General features: G+C 60.6%; 1 protein-coding gene across 3 annotated transcripts; it reads left to right on the top strand.

The window, feature by feature from the left end:
* The first annotated feature begins 2,226 nt into the window (after positions 1 to 2,226).
* Positions 2,227 to 14,940, top strand: SH3BP1 (SH3 domain binding protein 1). 3 transcript variants are annotated; one of them, XM_046013663.1, is made up of 18 exons: positions 2,227 to 2,589; positions 3,763 to 3,805; positions 4,046 to 4,150; positions 5,189 to 5,265; positions 5,581 to 5,692; positions 5,790 to 5,866; positions 6,328 to 6,472; positions 6,992 to 7,060; positions 7,222 to 7,312; positions 7,697 to 7,839; positions 8,760 to 8,871; positions 9,231 to 9,312; positions 9,401 to 9,481; positions 10,342 to 10,458; positions 10,911 to 11,008; positions 11,547 to 11,742; positions 12,769 to 12,863; positions 14,161 to 14,940. In XM_046013663.1, exons 1-18 carry the CDS (start codon positions 2,531 to 2,533, stop codon positions 14,562 to 14,564), a joined length of 2,106 nt encoding a protein of 701 aa, XP_045869619.1. In that variant the 5' UTR covers positions 2,227 to 2,530; the 3' UTR covers positions 14,565 to 14,940. The 3 variants fall into 3 exon arrangements, with proteins under 3 accessions (XP_045869619.1, XP_045869620.1, XP_045869621.1); XM_046013664.1 differs by lacking the exon at positions 3,763 to 3,805 and having other exon boundaries at positions 2,228 to 2,589; XM_046013665.1 differs by lacking the exons at positions 2,227 to 2,589; positions 3,763 to 3,805 and having other exon boundaries at positions 4,088 to 4,150; positions 5,585 to 5,692.
* The last annotated feature ends 2,350 nt before the right edge of the window (positions 14,941 to 17,290 follow it).

Below are 17,290 nucleotides of genomic sequence, written 5' to 3'. Positions count from 1 at the left end.
GTCTCTGGGCTGGAAATAAGCGTCCATTGATGCAATGCCTTCACTTGCATTCAAGTCAGCCCTGTCTGTTGAGCTCCTGTGACTCTGGCATGTCGCTAGACCATGCAGGATTCGGCACAAGCAGAGGAGAGCCAGCCAAGCCAAGGAGCCCTCCCAAGGCCGAGTGGAAAGGTCTTGTGATCGGAGATGGTGTTGGCCGGTGACCTCTGATGCCCCCTTCCTGCACCTGCAGCTCTAAAACTGTGATCTCGACATTTCCCGATAAAACCTCATAGTCCAAAAGTCTCTGATTACAACATCCTTTGAAGGAACAGCCTATGATCCAACCTTTGGGGCTTCCAACCCTTTATGATTCAGCATCCAAGTGTGCTCAAGCTTAAATATAACCTAAAACATACCCCTCACCCAAGCCAAGAGGCACAGCAGCCCCACCCAGGCCAGTCAGAGAAGAGCTCTTGGGTCAGGCTGGAGGGTAGCCCAGAGCCTGGGTGAGAGGCCCAGAGCTCCACTGGGCTGATCAGACGGCCCTTCCTGGTGGTTTCCAGCCGCTGCTTCTCCAAGCCGGGTGTCCTGACCCCTGTGAGCTTGGGCTCAGGCCTGGGCAAGCCTAGAGGGGACAAAGAAGCCAGACCGTGCCCTCAGGGACCTTCACAGCAGCGAGGGAAGTGGACAAGCCCAGGCCCAGAGTGTTCCAGGCTGGAGGCAGGGCTGAAACAGGGTGGGGACACCGTGTAACACAGGATTTCCCAGACAGCAAGGCAGCGGCACCTGGTGTCAAGCTGCCGCCTTAGGAGCCTTCAGCTTCCTAACTGTGTACACAGTAGGCTCTGCCCATTGCAGAGACGGGGGAAACTGGAGCCACTACGGTGTTCTGGGATCTGGCAAGTGAGGAAGGGGGAAAGGCCAGGAGTAGCACCCAGGCCTTGCAAACCCCAGCCCCACGTTTTAAGAAGCCAGGTCTACACTGGACTCTGATTGCTACTTCAATCGAGGCATTCCTCAAGCCCTGCCCTTTTCCTAGAATCCCCTCCAGGGGCCTTCCAGTTGGAGAAAGAGAGGTGGGTTAGGAAACCTTGTCTGGGGTCTCCTTATGCAAGATTGAGCCCTCAGTCTGGTGGTGGACTCCACACTCAGGTGGCCTCCCATCTGGGAGGCTCTGACTCCGCAGCAGCAGCTGGAGGGTTCCCTTCTCAGCCCCTCCTGACTCCCGCTGGGCTGGGCATCCCTTGGGTGGGGGGGTGAAGAGCAGCCAGCACCCAGTAAGCGCTCACTGTGTGCCAGATCCCTTGTCTGAGGCCACTGGTCCTGCCCTCGTGCAGTACTAAGTCTGCCCACCCACACACAGTAGGCGCTCAAGTAACCCTCAAACGGAGTTAAAACTCAAAGCAAAGGGCAGGGGGCATGGCTGGACCGCACGGATGTCCCTCTCCCCCCACCCCTGGGGCCTGGGGGGTAGGGGGGTTCAGAGTAAGGAAAGACTACTGTGTGTGGTCCCTCATCTTGTATGAACAGATAGATATGGAGCACCTGCTGTACGCCCAACTGTGATTCGGGTGGAGGGCCAAAGAAAGAACTACGACGGAGTCTGGGGGATGAAAGCAGCACCCGCATCACTGCCTTACAAGAGGAAGGGCAAGGGCTCCCAAAGTTCGCTGAAAGGAGGGGCTCCACAGACGGATGGAGGCAACTGTGCTGGGGCTGGGAAGGAGGGGGGCCACCCTCCTTAAAGGGACGACGGAATAGGCAGGGTCATCTTGTCCACTCTCCAGGATGGGCAGCTGTCCGGCCCATATCAGACCATTAAAGGCAGCAAGTCCAGAGTTCCAGGGACTTGTCCAAAGGCACAAAGGAGCAAGGTGGCCCCAGGAAGCCAAAGTCCCCCAGCCGGGTCTCCAGCAGGGGAGGAGGGGTGGGGGGTAATCTTTAGCTCAAGTTGGCCAAGAGGTCCTCTGGAGAGGGAGTCCAAGGCAGCATCTTTGGGCAAGTCCAGATGGGCCAGTACGGGCTGGAGAGGCCCGTCCTTGCCTCTGGCTCCCAAGCATGGAACCTTCCTTGCCTTTAAGAGGGGTGCAGAAGTTACTGAAACCCGGGGCCCCGGGGCCGGCGGGAGGGGTGGAGCCCAGAGTCCCGCCGCGCGGTGGCAGGAGCCGGCTTACCTGCTTCCCGCCACCGGGGTTGGACGGGGCGGGGCCGGGGGGCGGGGCCGCCACACCAACCTGTGGACGGCCAGGCGGCCGCGGGCGGGACGGTCGCGGGGACCGGCCGGGGGCCTGCGGGGCGCCCGGAAGCCGGGGGCGAACGAGAAAACAAACTTGGAGAGAGGAGTGACCTGGGGGCCGGGGGCGGAGTCGCGCGCGGAGGAGGAGGGAGCGAGCGGCCGCCGGAGCGCGGCTGGCCCAGGAAGCGGAGAGCGCCGCCCACCCATCCGGGGCGAGAGCGGCGCTGCGGGCGCAGGCAGGCTGGGCCGGGGGCTGCCAGGCCCTCGCCCCCTACCCCCCCGTGACCCCGCAGCCCCCAGCCCGTGCCCAAGATGATGAAGAGGCAGCTGCATCGCATGCGGCAGCTGGCCCAGACGGGCAGCTTGGGACGGTGAGTGTCAACCCGCACCCTCCCAGCCCCACGCTCACCCCCGCCGGACCCTCGGGGACGTGGAGGGGTGGGGGAGGTCGGGGACAGCCAACCTCGAACTGGCCAGAGGTCTGCTCTCATTCCCATGCCTCTGAATGCCACCCCCACCTCTCGGCCAGAGCAGGAGGGACAAGGCCCTTTGGGGAAGGGGGCACCCCCACCCCTTCGCCTGCTAGGGAGGATCAAGGATGCTGGGTCTTCTCGGCCTCCATGAGCCTCTTGAGCGAACGGTCTTCCCTGGCCTCACTTGTCCCCTCTGTACAGTGGGGACAGCTATCCATCTCTAGTTGCCTGGAGGGGGAGGAGGGGCAGCGGTCAGGGCCCTAGACTTTGGGGGAGGGGAGGAGACTAGGTCCCAATGTGGTGTGGTGGGAGGAGGGGCCTGCTTGTCCAGCTTTGCGCCTCTCCCCGACCCTGCCCGCAGCCTGGAGGCCTCCAGCTTCTCTATCTCGCTTCTGCTTTTCCCAGCCTCAGGTGGAAACATCCCTGGGCCTCTTTGCTCTCACCTACCCCACCCCGGGGCCCCAGAGGCCAGAAGTTTGGGGAGCTCCCAGGGCCTATCATCTCTCCTCTTCCCCCTGCATTGGGAGTTCCCATTCTCTGGGCCCCGAGGAGGGGACCGGGTGTCCAGGCTCACATAGGCATCTGTGCCGTGGGAGACTAGAGCCAGGGAGGTCAATCCCCCTTGCTCTGGGCCTCAGTGTCCCCATGTGTCCCTGGGCAGAGGGCCAGGGCCTGCACACCACTCCAGTCCAGAGTCCTGTGTGTCTGACCGCCGAGGAGTCTGAGCTCTCACACTTCCCTTTCTCGGGGCCGGCCTGGCCTCCTCTCCCCAGGGTCAGCGCAACAGAGGCTGGGGTGGCTTCCCAACCCCGCCGCTTTGGGTTTCATCCGCCCTCTCTCAGGACACAGCCCTGGGTGGAGGAGGAAAAAGCCATGTATCCTATTCCCGCCCCCATGGAATGTGCTCCGACTGGGATGAGGCAGGCAGGCCGGCCACCCAGGGCGGGCCCCACCAGGAGAGGAGGGGCCCTAGAAGCCACCAGGGTCCAGGTGCCCTCTTGAGGGGGCAGGGGGAGGCAGGGGGTTTCCTACCCTGGGCCGCCTCAGCAGAAGCTCCTCCCTCCCTCACAGCACCCCGGAGACCGCCGAGTTCCTGGGGGAGGACCTGCAGCAGGTACAAGCCTGGGCCGGCAGCGGGTGGCAAGGCAGGCCCGCACAAGCTGTCAGCGGAGGGCCCGGCCAGGACGCCATCTGGGGGGGCCAGGCTGAGTCATTCCCCAAGCTGTTGGCCATGGGGTCTCCAGGAGGAGGGAAGGGAAAGGTGGTTCCTGCTCTGGGAATGAACAGGGTGGGGGGGCGGGGTGGGGGACAGCAACCTCCCACGAGCCACCAACTCTCAGCACCCCTCACCCAGGTGGAACAGCGGCTGGAGCCGGCCAAGCGAGCAGCCCACAATGTCCACAAGCGACTGCAGGCCTGTCTGCAGGGGCAGAGCGGGGCAGACATGGACAAGCGGGTGGTGAGTGGGGGGTCCCAGGAAGTTGGGGCCCGGACAGGACACTTCTACCCAGTGGGAGAGTGAGGTCAGGGCTGGGGTCTCCCTGCTAGTTCGAGCCTCTGGCACACCGAGGGGGTGAAGCCTGTGCTGTCCAGGACCCCTTGGGCACCCCACTCATGAGGCTCTGTTTCTTCCCCATCCCCTTCTCCACCCTGGCCCCCTGCTGCACCGATCCCCCAAGCCAAGGCCAGGCCTCTGACAGCTCCCTAACTTCTCTGTCCTGTCAGCCCCCAGAGCGGAGCAGAGCAGGTCCTCTGAACTGAGGCAGTGCCTGAGGGCTTCCTGAAGGAAGTGGCATTTAAGCTGATACTAATACTCACTGGTATTAATCAACAGCGAGTCTATTGCTAAGCTCTGTTAGCGCATTGCCTCATGTCCCGCTGACGACACCCCTAGGAGGAGGCTGTCTTTATTAGTACTTTGTACAGATGAGGAAACGGACACAGAGAGGTAAAGTCTTAAGGTCACACAGCGCGTTAGTGGCAAAACTGAGGCTTGATCCCTGGTCTTTCCGACTCAAGCTGGGACTCTTCCTAACTCTAGGTGGGAGGGTTTTGAGCTTAGCAGTGACTAAGTGCAGAGCCACCGATGCCCTGGGGCAGGGGGAGAGCCCCGCCCCCAGCCTGCTCCCTGGACCTCCATTCGTCCTCCTCCGTCCAGCTGTGTGACCTTGGGCCAGCTGCCTGCCCCCTCTGTGTGCGAGAGTACTCCGAGAGTACTCGGTGGTTTCTTCACGCCCAGCTGATTGGTTTCTGGGAGGGGGAAAAGATGGGGTGGGCCACATGGTCACAGGGAGATGCCACTCTGCCCTGCCTATCCGTCCTCCCGTCTCAACTCCCACTTAAGACTGTGGCCCTCTTGGCTTCCCTCCTCCCCTGGCCATATCGAGAGCCTCAGTAGGGGCCCTGTCCCCAAGGAGCCCTCTGTATGCTTAGGTGGGGTGGAGGGAGACCCGGCAAGTGAGCACGTGCTCACAGCCAGGCCCTGGCCTTCCTGCAGAAGAAGCTTCCCCTCATGGCTCTGTCCACCACAATGGCTGAGAGCTTCAAGGAGCTGGACCCTGATTCCAGCATGGGGTGAGCATGGACCCGGCCCCAGCCCTCACCCAGAGATGCCAAGGGGGACGGATCTGGGCTGGGAGGGGGTCCAGGTGAGGAAGGGCATCCCCCGTGGAAGGATGACCAGGCTGAGGGTCAGTTAGCGTCTGCACTAGGGATAGGGGGGTGGTCAATGTCCAGGTCAGGGAGGGCGGCCAGGCCTGGCGGGGGGTTGCTTAGCTAAGAGATGAAGGAGAGCTAGAAGGGACAGGGGGTGATGGGGAGGGAGGAGGCCCCACCCAGTGTTTCTGCGTGGGGGTGAGGAGCTGGGCCCAATGGGTGCTGTGTCCACAGAAAGGCCTTAGAGATGAGCTGCGCCATTCAGAACCAGCTGGCCCGCATTCTGGCTGAGTTTGAGATGACTCTGGAGAGGGATGTCCTGCAGCCGCTCAACAAGCTGAGTGAGGTGACCCTCCCCACTCCCCCCAGCCCCGCCCCCAGCCCCACTCCAGCCCCAGCCTCCTCTGCCCGCTGACTTCCACCCTCCTCTTGCCTGCCCCCAGGAGGAGCTGCCAATCATCCTTAAGCACAAGAAGAGCCTGCAGAAGCTGGTGTCGGACTGGAACGCCCTGAAGAGCAGGTGGGAGCCAGAGCCCGTGGGTGGGCTCCGCACCTTGGTCAGCCCCCATAGGCGGCCGCAGAACCCACACTCGGAGGCCGTGGCAGGGCCCGCTGGCGACAGTGTGTGCCCTCGTGTACACCTCTATTCCCTGTGAACATGTGTGTGCACGTGCTCATGCCAGCTGAGGGTGACCCCCCAGAGCCTAGGAAAGCCAGAAATGATCCTCCAAGACCCCTGGACTGCAGGAGGGCCCCGCCCACCTGGCTGCGATCACCAAGCCCGCCACCAGGGGGCGGCCTCGAGCACTCACGGCCCCCCAGACTGAAGGAGGCTCAGGGCAGGTGGGGCTCTGGGATGTTCATCCATAAATCCCAGAATCCTGGGCGGTCAGGCATACGGAAGGGACCCTTGGCTCTGGACAGGCAGTGGGGGGGGGGGGGGGGACACTGACCACCCCACCTCGGGATCGTTGTTGCCAGGCTCACTCAGGCAGCTAAGAACTCAGGCGGCGGTCAGGGCGTGGGCGGCGGCAGCGGCAGTTACGGCCATACCGCCACGGCCACCAAGATGGAGACGCTGAAGGAGGAGGAGGAGGAGCTGAAGAGGAGGGTGGAGACCAGCAAGGTGAGCGGCGCTTGCGGTTCCCGGGATGGGGGTTGGGGGCGGCAAGGGTGGGTCCTGTCCCCCTTTCAGGGAGGGGAAGCTGAAGCTTGTGAGGTGATCTGCCTCACCCAGGGCCACACAGCTGGCAAGCGGCAGAGCCGGGATTCGATCCCAGGGAGTGAGCCTCCGAGCTCTTAGTCTCCTGTCTATGCCGCACACGTGGCTCCTGGGAGGCAGGGACCTGGTGTGCCCGCGGCTGTCCCCGCAGGCTTGCTGAGTGAGTCGAGGAGTGAATGGTCGAGGACGTAAGCACCGTGCTACGGGTGTGGCACAGAGATGAGGGCTAGAAGCTGTAAACGTCCCTGGAGAGTTCCAGGGGGTTCCTGTGGGCCGTCCCCAAGTGCAGACCATACCAGAGAGAGGAGACATGACCAGGGCCCTCCATGGAGAGCTTAGACAAGTCATTCACCCCTCTGGGTCTCAGTTTCCCCTCCGGGCCCCAGCCTCACCGGTGTGAGCCCCCTCCTTTCTGTCTCCAAGGACGAGTACTTGGCCGACCTCTACCACTTTGCCACCAAGGAGGACACGTATGCCAACTACTTCATCCACGTGAGTCCCAAGACGGGGCTCCAGCCACTGGAACTCAAGGGTGGACACCAGGGGCTACTGGGACACCCTTCCAGATGTGGGAGGGAGAAGTGTGTTCTTAGGGACTCCGGGTAGACGTAGCTTCCCTCACTCCCCCTGGGGGTGCCCCCCTGCCTCCGCAGCTCATGGAGATTCAAGCTGATTACCATCGCAAGTCTTTGAGTTCGCTGGACACAGCCCTGGCTGAGCTGAGGGAGAACCACAGCCAAGCAGGTGCAGACAGAGGCAGGGCCGGGCCCCACACCCCCAACCCCGGCCCTGCTCCGGGCCTGTTAAGAAGCTGGCAGATTAGTTCCGATGAGATTTGTGATAGAGAGGTCGTCTGCTACGTAGAGGATGGAATGAAGGGGCAGGACCGGAGTCAGGAGACCTTTAGGAGGCAGAAGGGAGGGGACGGTGGCCTGGACTGGGGGGGCACCGGTGGAAGTGGGTGGGTTCGAGAGAGATGTTGGATGATGTCAGGATCTGTGGTGTTGTGGATGGTTGGGCGGGAGGTGGTACCCTTGGCCAAAGCAGTAGGCTTTACGGATGTCTAAGGGTACCTTGGCTGCCAGGGAGGGGAGGACCCTGGGCCGCTGATCTGTCTCATCCCTGCAGACCCCTCCCCCTTGACGACGGCCACCCCCCTCGGGGTGTATGGGGTGTCCCTGGAAACCCATCTGCAAAATCTGGGCCGGGACATCGCCCTGCCCATCGAGGCCTGCGTCATGATGCTGCTTTCTGACGGCATGAAGGAAGAGGTGGGACCCACGGGGGCAGGTCGGCCGGAGCCCTGGGGCCCTCCCTCTGTCCACAGTCCCCACAGGCTGCCCTGCGCTGGTGCGTGACCCCACCATTAGAGCCCAGGTCCCCGGGAGGCCACGGCCTCCTGCTGCTAAGCTGACACCACCACCCGCTTGGGGATGCCCTAAGGCCTTTATGTTTCTTGCTCCATTTAGTAATCCCAGAAGCCCCTGCAGGAAGCCTTCACTGGCTCCCTTCTACAAGGGGGAGACGGAGGCCACGAGGAACATGTGCCCTGCGGCACACGGGAGGGTGTCAGTAAGGCCTGGCCCCCCCCATGCGGCCCCTGCTGCAGGCGGCCTGCGTCCATCCGCTGCACCAGGCGGTCCCTAGTGTGTTAGCTCCGTTCCTGAGACCAGACCCTTAGGGGATAGAACCTGCTCAAAGGCCGACTTAGGCTTCTTTTTTTTTTTATTTTAAGATTTTGTTTATTTATTTGAAAGAGAGAGCATGAGAGGAGATAGGTCAGTGGGAGAAGCAGACTCCCTGCTGAGCAGGAAGCCCGATGTGGGACTCGATCCTGGGACTCCAGGATCATGACCTAAACCAAAGGCAGTTGCTTAACCGACTGAGCCACCCAGGCGCCCCTCAGCTTAGGCTTCTTGACAGCACTGCCTGGCCTCCTCTCTCACTCCCACTCCTAACCAGACCCCTGTCTCCCCACCACTTTGCCAGCTTCTCCTGGATCTCCCACTTTGGGCCAAATCCTAGGCCTTGAGAGCAAGGGCAGCTGTGCACACCGTGGGCCCCACACTGCCCATTAGACTGGTGGGAACACGTGCCCCGTGAGGGCTGGGCGCCCACCCCGAGTGAGCCAGGGCATCCTCCCCTGCCCACCCCCCCCGTGACCCCTTGCCCGTTTCCTCTCGTACCCCAGGGCCTCTTCCGTCTGGCCGCGGGAGCATCGGTGCTGAAGCGACTCAAGCAGACCATGGCCTCGGACCCCTGCAGCCTGCAGGAGTTCTGCTCCGACCCCCATGCCGTGGCAGGTGCCTGCTCCCAGGAGCCCCGGGAAGAGGGCCTTCCCCCCAAATCCCTTCCCTGCAGCTGCCTGGAGCACTCCCGTGGTAGTTTGGCTGAAGGCCTGGGGATCGACACCTCAGGACACCCAGGGGTCCGTGGAGGGAGGAGGGCTCTGTGATGAACCCCCTGCATGCGTGGACATCTGGCTGGGAACAAGTCTGCCAGACTTCATCATTTTTTCCAAAAGTCCCAGGGCCCAAAGAAATGATCAGACCCACATGTCCGTGTGAACAGGGCCTGGTTCCTAACAGATGCCGAGCGCCAGGCACCGGGGTGGAGGTGGGGGCCTCGGGAACCGTGTCCGAGACCCTTGCCACCACTTCAGGTGCCCTCAAGTCCTATTTGCGGGAGCTGCCGGAGCCCCTGATGACCTTTGACCTCTATGATGATTGGATGAGGGCAGCCAGGTGAGGTAGGGGGATAGGGATGCTGGAGACGGTGGGGCTGCGGAGGTGGGTTCCTGGACCGGCTCACCAGGTTTCTCCCCATCCCCAGCCTGAAGGAGCCAGGGGCCCGGCTGGAGGCCCTCCAACAGGTATGCGGCCGCCTGCCCCGGGAGAGTTTCAACAACCTCAGGTGAGCCCAAGCCCGGCCCCTCGTCCTAGGCAAGATCTCTGAAACCACAGCCGAGACGGGCTAGTCATGTTTTTCCTACTAGACATTGAGCTAATAAACGCACTCCTAGAACCTTTGAAGCCATGCCACCTGGCTGGAAGTTCCCACCTCTGCTGCTGTGTGGCCTTGGGCAGGTGGTCTGACCTCTCTGTGCCTCCATGCCCTCATTGGGAAAACACGGAGCACACCAGTTCCTACCTCACAGGGCAGGGAGGAAGATTCTCACTTAGCACAGCCCCACACATGCGTGGCACTCAGCAGGTCAACTCATTTAGCTATTAAAAATTTTTTGGGACACCTAGGTGGCTCGTTCGGTTAAGCGTCTGCCTTCAACTCAGGTCATGATCCCAGGGTCCTGGGATCGAGCCCCACATTGGGCTTCTTGCTCAGCAGGGAGCCTGCTTCTCCCTCTCCCTCTGCCTGGCCACTTCTGTTTGTGCTCGCTCTCCCTTTCTGACAAATAAATAAAATCTCTAAAAAAAAAAATATAGGGGCGCCTGGGTGACTCAGTCATTAAAGTCTGCCTTCAGCTCTGGTCATGGTCCCAGGGTCCTGGGATCAAGCCCCACATTAGGCTCCCTGCTCAGCAGGAAGCCTGCTTCTCCTTCTCCCTCTCCCACTCCTCCTGCTTGTGTTCCTTCTCTCGCTGTGTCTCTCTCTGTCCAATAATAAATAAAATCTTAAAAAAAAAATCTAAAGCATCCTGAGGGGGACCTTTGCCACTCTTTGGAAACCCCAGGCTGAGAAAGTCTCGGGCCTCAGGGGCATCCCTGGGTGTTCGTGGCCCTGTCCGTGACTGAGCCTACCTTCTGCCTCCCCAGGTACCTGCTGAAGTTCCTGGCACGGCTGGCCGAGGAGCAGGAGGTGAATAAGATGACCCCCAGCAACATCGCCATCGTCCTGGGGCCCAACCTGCTGTGGCCCCCAGAGAAAGAAGGGTGAGGGGAAGAGGGCAGTCCCCCTGCCAACCACAGCCGTCTGCTACTTACTTTTCCTTCGGGCCTCAGCTTCCCCATCCTTGCAGTGGGTTGAGTTCCCCATCTCAAGGCTTGCCGTGAGCAGCAGCCCAAAGAGAACGTGGACCCCCCACAGGGTTTTGGAGCGAGCGAGCGAGAGAGAGAGAGAGAGAGAGAGAGAGAATGTGTGTGAGAGACAGAGAGAGCATGAGCGGTGGGGGAGGGAGCAGCAGAGGGAGAGGGAGAAGCAGACTCCCTGCTGAGCAGGGAGCATGACCTGAGTTGAAGGCAGATGCTTCACCCCCTGAGCCATCCAGGCGCCCGTCCGTGAGCTTGGTGAGAGCAGGCACTTGATCTCATTGGGCCAGAAAGAGAGTTGGGCTCCCGAAGACTTTACGAAATGGACCGCTCGCTTCTGTTCCCTTTTGCTCCAGGGACCAGGCCCAGCTAGATGCGGCCTCCGTGTCCTCCATCCAGGTGGTGGGCGTGGTGGAGGTTCTGATACAGAAGGCGGACACCCTCTTCCCGGGAGGTAAAGCTCCTGCCTCTGTTTGGTTTGGTTTTGTTTTAAGATTTTGTTTATTTGAGAGAGAGAGAGCTGGAGAAAGCAGAGCAGGGGCAGAGGGGCAGAGGGAGAGGGGGAAGTAGACCTTCCCTGCTGAGCAAGGAGCCAGATATGGGACTCCAATCCCAGGACCCTGGGATCATGGCCTCAGCCGAAGGCAGACACTTTGCCCACGGAGCCACCCAGGTGCCCTGAAGTGCCTGCCTTTGTGAACGTGTCCCTCTGCGCCCTCCTCTGCCCAGCTCGGTGCCCTCCAGACTCAGCTCAGTCCCTGGCAGCTCCACGAACTCACTACGAGACCTGGAGCAAATCGCTTCTCTGTTCCGAGCCTCAGTGTCTCATCTGTAAAATGGGCATGATCCTGCCTACCTTGTGGGATTATTGTGAGGCTCGTGTGGGAGCGGGAAGGTGAAACGTGGTCCACGGAGTGTCAGGGGAAAGGGAAGGCAGTCCTGACACTGGCTGAGGTCCTGGAATTTAAGACACGGCTTCCTTCTGTCCGCAGACATCAACTTCAACGTGTCGGGCCTGTTCTCAGCCCCTGACTCCCAGGACAAGGTCAGCCACAGGCCAGAGGCTGAGGAGCTTCCAACGATTGCTGTGGCCACCCCAGGCCCTGCTCCGTCCCCGGCCCCTGCCCCTGCCCCTGCCCCAACTCCGGCCCCCGCCCCAGCCCCAGCCTCAGCAGCTACCAAGGAAAGGTAAGGACTGACAGATAGGACCCCCGTCTTTTCCCCAAGACGTCAGCCTGAGGCACCATCTCAGGGCTTCCAACAATACTTTAGGAAATGTAATTATTGTATTTTCATCCCAGATACCAGGTTTCCCCATTTGGAGGGGGTGGGATGGAGACTCAGAAGCGATATTCCTCCCCGCCTCTGATGTGTTCTCGTTCGTCATATGGCTCTTTACTAAGCCCCTACTGTGTGCCGGGCACTGTTTGGGGTCCTGGGGATTTAGGGAACGAGGGGGCTGGTTAGCCGGAACTTGTAAATACCTTCCAGTCTCCTCTTTGAGCCTCTCGACCTGGAAGGGCTATGTGGTCCCCTGGAAGTACCCTGGCCCTGTGCCAAGCAGGCATGGCTTGTTATCGCACAGCAGGGGCCCAAACTGAGACTTTCCACAGATGAGCAAGGCAGACAAAAGTGGCCCTTAGCGCTTGCTTTCCCGGGGCAGGGGAGAGAGAGTCACCAAGCCCACCGAAGATGGATGCTCTCATGCCGGGCCGTGACTCGTGCCCTCGTAGGAGAGGGGAGCAGGTTGGGGAGCTGGACTGGGCGGCTGCTTTAACGCAGCATCCCTAAGAGGAGCCAAGTGAGCAGAGAGCTGGAGGGAGCCAGGAATGAGCCGTGGCCTCCCCTTCCGCTTCTCAGCCGCTCTCTGGCTTCTGGTGGCTAAAACATCCGGTGATGTTCAGATGGGGCTTAAAAGCCCATACAGGCCCTGCGCTCCACCTGCCTTCCTGTCCCATGGGAATCCGAGGACCCTGTCACAGTGTCACACAGAAACCAGGGCTTCCCTAGACGCAAACCCTAGCCAAAGCCAGAAGCATCCTCTGGGGGAGAGGGGGCAGCCTGGGGACAGATCCCAGGCCTGGCCACAAGGTGGTGGAGGACGAGTCCTGGGAGACCCCAAACTCAGCCTGTTGGCTGGGAGTCTCCCCAGGATTCCAGGAGACCTCCTAGGAGGTGGCCAGGCCTGACCCTGACCCTGTTCTTCCTTCCCAGGGCAGAGTCCGAGGTGCCCCCCAGACCAGCCTCCCCCAAGGTCAGTAGGAGTCCCTCAGAGGCGGCCACTCCAACAGAGGACGTGGCTCGGAAGAGTAAGTTAGCTTGGGGAGGGAGAGGGGAAAGGAGGTGGGCAGGGAGAGGGGCCGTGTTTTCAGACAGCTGGCGAGGCCAGGAGTCCAGGTGGCCAAGAGCTCGGGTTTACTGCCTGGTACTCTGGGTTCAGATTCCAGCTTTGTGACCTTGGGCAGGTGACTTCACCAGGTCTGCCCCTCCTCCCCTACGTCATGGAACAAGACCCACACCTGCCTTTGTTAAACGCTGCTGCCTGACTCTACCCGGCACACAGCTCACGCTCCGTGAAGCTTAGCCATCTTGGGGTGGGTGGCTGAGGGGTCCATTCCGTCAAGAAGTCCAGAGAACGGAGTAAAGACGAGGGAACGTGAGGTGGAGGCTTCCAAGGGCAACGAAGCGGGAGGCGGTGGCGGTGAGAAGAATTTTGGAGTTCCTCTGAATCCCTGTGGTGCATACGCCTGTTGACTTGGCCTCACACCAAGGCCAGGGTTCCGATGGGGAGTCACTGCCAGGGACCAGGACACTTGGGAGGGCCCGACCAGCCCGTGAGGCCCTGGAGTTTTCTACCTGGGGGGTACAGTGTAGAGCCAGGAGCAGCCGTCAGGGCCTCTGGAGCAGCAGGAGTTAAGTCACAGAGGGACTGTCCTGCAGGATGGGGCGTCTAGGGATACGTGTGCACTGGGGCACCACACTTCAGGGGCCCGAAGGTTCTCGTGCCAGCCCTGGGAAGTCCAGGCTTGCTTCCCATCTCACAGAGGAGGAAACTGAGGACCCAAGGGGCATGATTTGCCCCAAACCCAGAGTGGGAGTGGGTGGAATTGAGGCTAGGACCAGAGTCTGGGCTTCCTGGCCTCTCAGCCATCTCATGAGGGTGGAACTGGGCAGTGGGAGCTCTGAAAACTGGGGTGGGGGGCTTCTGGTGGGCTCCCAAGAGGCGAGCAAGACCCCAGAGTCAGAGGGGACAGCCAGCACTTCTTCGTTCAACAAATACGTATGGATATCCACTCCGTGCCCCCAACCCTGGGCTGGGCGACCCCACGCAGAACAGCCTCTTGCCGTTTATGCTCCTCAGGGAGTCAAGCGGACATGCTCCCTTCGGGGGGCAGCGAGTCCTTTGAAGAATAGACAACAGGAAACTGTAACAGTACCTAGAGCGGGGTGGGGGAAGGAGAACTCTAGAGAGGGTGAGGCCCGTGGAGGGAGGCCTAAATGAGGAGGAGCCAGCCGTGGAACAGAGTTCCTGGCAGAAGGAATGGCAGATACAAAGGTCCTGAGGTGGATGCCTAACCGTCTCCCCACCCCATCCTTCCTCCACAGCCAAGCGCCCAGCACCAGCCCGGCCCACCATGCCGCCCCCCCAGGTCTGCAGCACGCGCTCCTCCCCTCCAGCCCCACTCGCGCCCCCCGGCTCTAGCAGCCCTGTGACCCCCCAGGCTCTGCCCCGCCGTCTGGTGGGCAGCAACCTCCGGGCCCCCACAGTGCCACCCCCATTGCCCCCCAATCCTCCCCAGCCCGCCCGGCGCCAGAGCCGGCGTTCACCAGCCTCCCCCAGCCCGGCCTCCCCTGGGCCAGCCTCCCCCAACCCCGGTGCGAATGTGCAGGTGGACCTGGGGGCGGCCCCAGAGGACGGAGGGGCCCCCGAGGCTGTAGGCAGGGCCTCCACTCCCCCCGCTATCCCCCCTCAACCCCGGCCCAGGAGCCTCGCCTCGGAGACCGACTGAGCCTGCCGCCCCTCGGCAACAGCCTCTCAGCGTCTCCTCCCTCCCGCCTGTCCCCCCAGAACACGGCCCTCGCCCTTTCCCTGGGCTGGGGGCCTTCCGCCTTTGCATACAAGTGCCTCGGTGCCCGCTGGGTCGGCCCCCACGGCGAGGAGGACTCAGGACAGTCTTCCACTTCCAGACCCTTTCCTCTGCAGCTGCCCTGGGCTTGGGGGGCCCTCACCTGACTCCCAACTCTCTGGCAGGGTCCCCGGGGAGCCGCCAGAAGGAAGGAGGGTCTTGCCTGCTCCTACAGGACTGTTATTTTTCTCTTGCCAACGTATTGTTTTTAAGGCTGGCAAATAAATTATTTTGGGCTGAACTGGAGCAGCTGCCCCAATGATCGTCAGTTTTTTCCTTTCTGCCCTCAAAATAAAGAAGCCACTTGCGTGAAAGGGAAGATATTCCCCCTTCTTTGCTTCCTTCCATCTTTCCTGTCTGAAATAAAAAGGGCCAGCCTTTCAGCGCTTACTCTGTGCTCTCCCCCCCGTGCTTTTCCCTGCATGGTTTTTCCATAGAACCCTCTCCCGCGGGAGTAAATCCCATCGCCTTTGACTGGTTGAGGAGAGACCGAGGCTCAGAAAGCGACCTGCCAGGCACACAGCAAATGAGGCCTGGACATGGAACCAGGACCGGGATGTCACTGATTCCAGAGCCTGGGTCCGTCCCTCACAGCCCAAGCAAGTCACTTCTTGGTGCTCCGGGAAACGGGACAGCAATCTCCACCCCAGAAGTGTGTGGAAGATTACATGAGACATTCCCGTAAAGGCCCGAGCACCACCCTTGCACACACAAGTGCCCTGTAAACGTCGGCTACTGTGGATGTCAGTGCCCCCAATTCCCGCTGTTCCCAGAGTGGGGGACAGGTAAGGCTCCCTCAAGAAGCAGAGCTTGATCTGTCTGCAGACCATGGTGGCTGCTCGGTGTAGGAACCTGGGCCAGGCCCCCAGCTCAGCCCTACTCCCAAGGAGCTCCTGGGAACAGAAAGGCAGAAGAGCTGACAGTCAGAATCAAGTATAATAGCACTGGGAGCCCACATCAAGCCAGTTAGGGACTGATTGGGTAACCCAGACTGCGTGTGGAGGGTACAGGAAGGCTTCGTGGAAGAGGTGGTTCAAAGAGTCTTTTAGGGGCGCCTGGGGGGCTCAGCCGTTAAGCGTCTGCCTTTAGCTCAGGTCATGATCCCAGGGTTCTGGGATCGAGTCCCCCATCATCAGGCTCCCTGCTCGGCGGGAAGCCTGCTTCTCCCTCTCCCACTCTCCTTCCTTGGGTTCCGTCTCTTGCTCTCTCTCTGTCAAATAAGTAAAATCTTTAAGGAAAAGAAAAAAAAAAAAGTCTTTTAGGAGTTGTCCAGGTAAAAAAAGTCAGAGAAGAAGGAAAAACATTCCAAGCTAAGGAAAGCACCTGAGACAGGAGCAAAAGGCCAGGGCACGGGGGAACAGGAATTATTTGAGCCTCAGAGTGGGGGACAGGGTGGCTTTTCGCAGGTCTTTGGAGCTCTGGTTGCTCCTGGAGGCCAGGTTTTCAGCGCCTTCTCAGAGGTTGGCTGACAACTTGGAATTGTGACACAAGCCTCCCTAGATGGGGACCGAGGCAGCCAAGTGACCCCAACCGCTGTCCTGGGCAACTGGGTCTTACGTCCCCAGGGTGCTAAGTGACAGGCTGCCTCTAGCAGCTTGGTGACCCAGTGCCTCTCCACCCTGGCCTGGGGTGTTTAAAAAAAAAACAAAAAACTAAAATATCTCGGCCCCACCCAAAACAAATCAGAATCTCTGGGGTGCAGCTAAGCTTTGGTATTTAAAAAAAATATTTTGTTTATTTATTTGTCAGAGAGAGCGCGCACACACACAAGCAGGGGGAACAGCAGGCAAAGGGAAAAGCGGGCTCCCTGCTCAGCAGGGAGCCCGATGCAGGAATCAATCCCAGAACCCTGGAATCATGACCCGAGCCGAAGGCCGACGCTTAACCGATTGAACCACCGAGGCGTCCTCACGCTTTGGTATTTTTAAAACGCATTTGTCAAAGTCATCCAGCCGTACATTTAAGATCTGCGCATCCTACTTGTATGTAAATTATATCTGAAAATACAAGTTCCCCAGGGGGACTCTACCAGCCAGCGCGGAAAACGACTGGTCTAGGCCAGGGACCCTGGCGTTTGAGAAGACACTACGTTCCTCTTTCCTATCGTCATACCAACACGCTTCTCTGGACTTTGCTCAGAACTGGAGCGTCCAGGGTTCAGAGGGCATTGAGATTTGACCCAAAGGCAACAGCTCCCTTAGCATCTGGGCTTCCCTCCTAGCAACCAGCTCTCCGACGCTTCTGATTGGCTGGGGAACGCAAGGGCGGCTAATCGCTCCAGATTTTCTATTCGTAACTCTTTATTGGCCGAGAGGAACGTCAGTCCGTCCTGTAATGGGCCAGTCGGGGTCGAAACTCGGCAGCGACTGGCCTAGCCGAGTTTGGGGACGAGGCGAGGGCTAGGTGTTCATTGGTCCCCTCCCCTCGGCGGCGGCCGAGATTTACCCTTTATTCCAGGTTTCGTTAGGTCGAGGCCTCGCTCCTCTCCGAGGTGCTTGCCCCCATTGGCCCGCGGGCCAGGCTGTGACTCCGCCCCCCTGCCCTTCCGGCGCGCCGATTGGCCGCCGCGGGGCACGGGGCGGACTGCGGGCCGGCGCGCCGTGCCCGCT

This window comes from Meles meles, chromosome 7 (genome assembly GCF_922984935.1).
Source record: "Meles meles chromosome 7, mMelMel3.1 paternal haplotype, whole genome shotgun sequence".
NCBI classification, from domain to species: domain Eukaryota; kingdom Metazoa; phylum Chordata; class Mammalia; order Carnivora; family Mustelidae; genus Meles; species Meles meles.
This window is presented reverse-complemented; position numbering and strand designations above follow the sequence as displayed.

Excerpts from the sequence above, each read along its gene's own strand:
- SH3BP1 (XM_046013663.1), top strand. The coding sequence starts at position 2,531 with ATGATGAAGAGGCAGCTGCATCGCATGCGGCAGCTGGCCCAGACGGGC. Across the intron at positions 5,867-6,327 it reads TGGAACGCCCTGAAGAGCAG|GCTCACTCAGGCAGCTAAGA; the intron begins GTGGGAGCCAGA and ends CGTTGTTGCCAG. Across the intron at positions 7,313-7,696 it reads GGAGAACCACAGCCAAGCAG|ACCCCTCCCCCTTGACGACG; the intron begins GTGCAGACAGAG and ends TCATCCCTGCAG.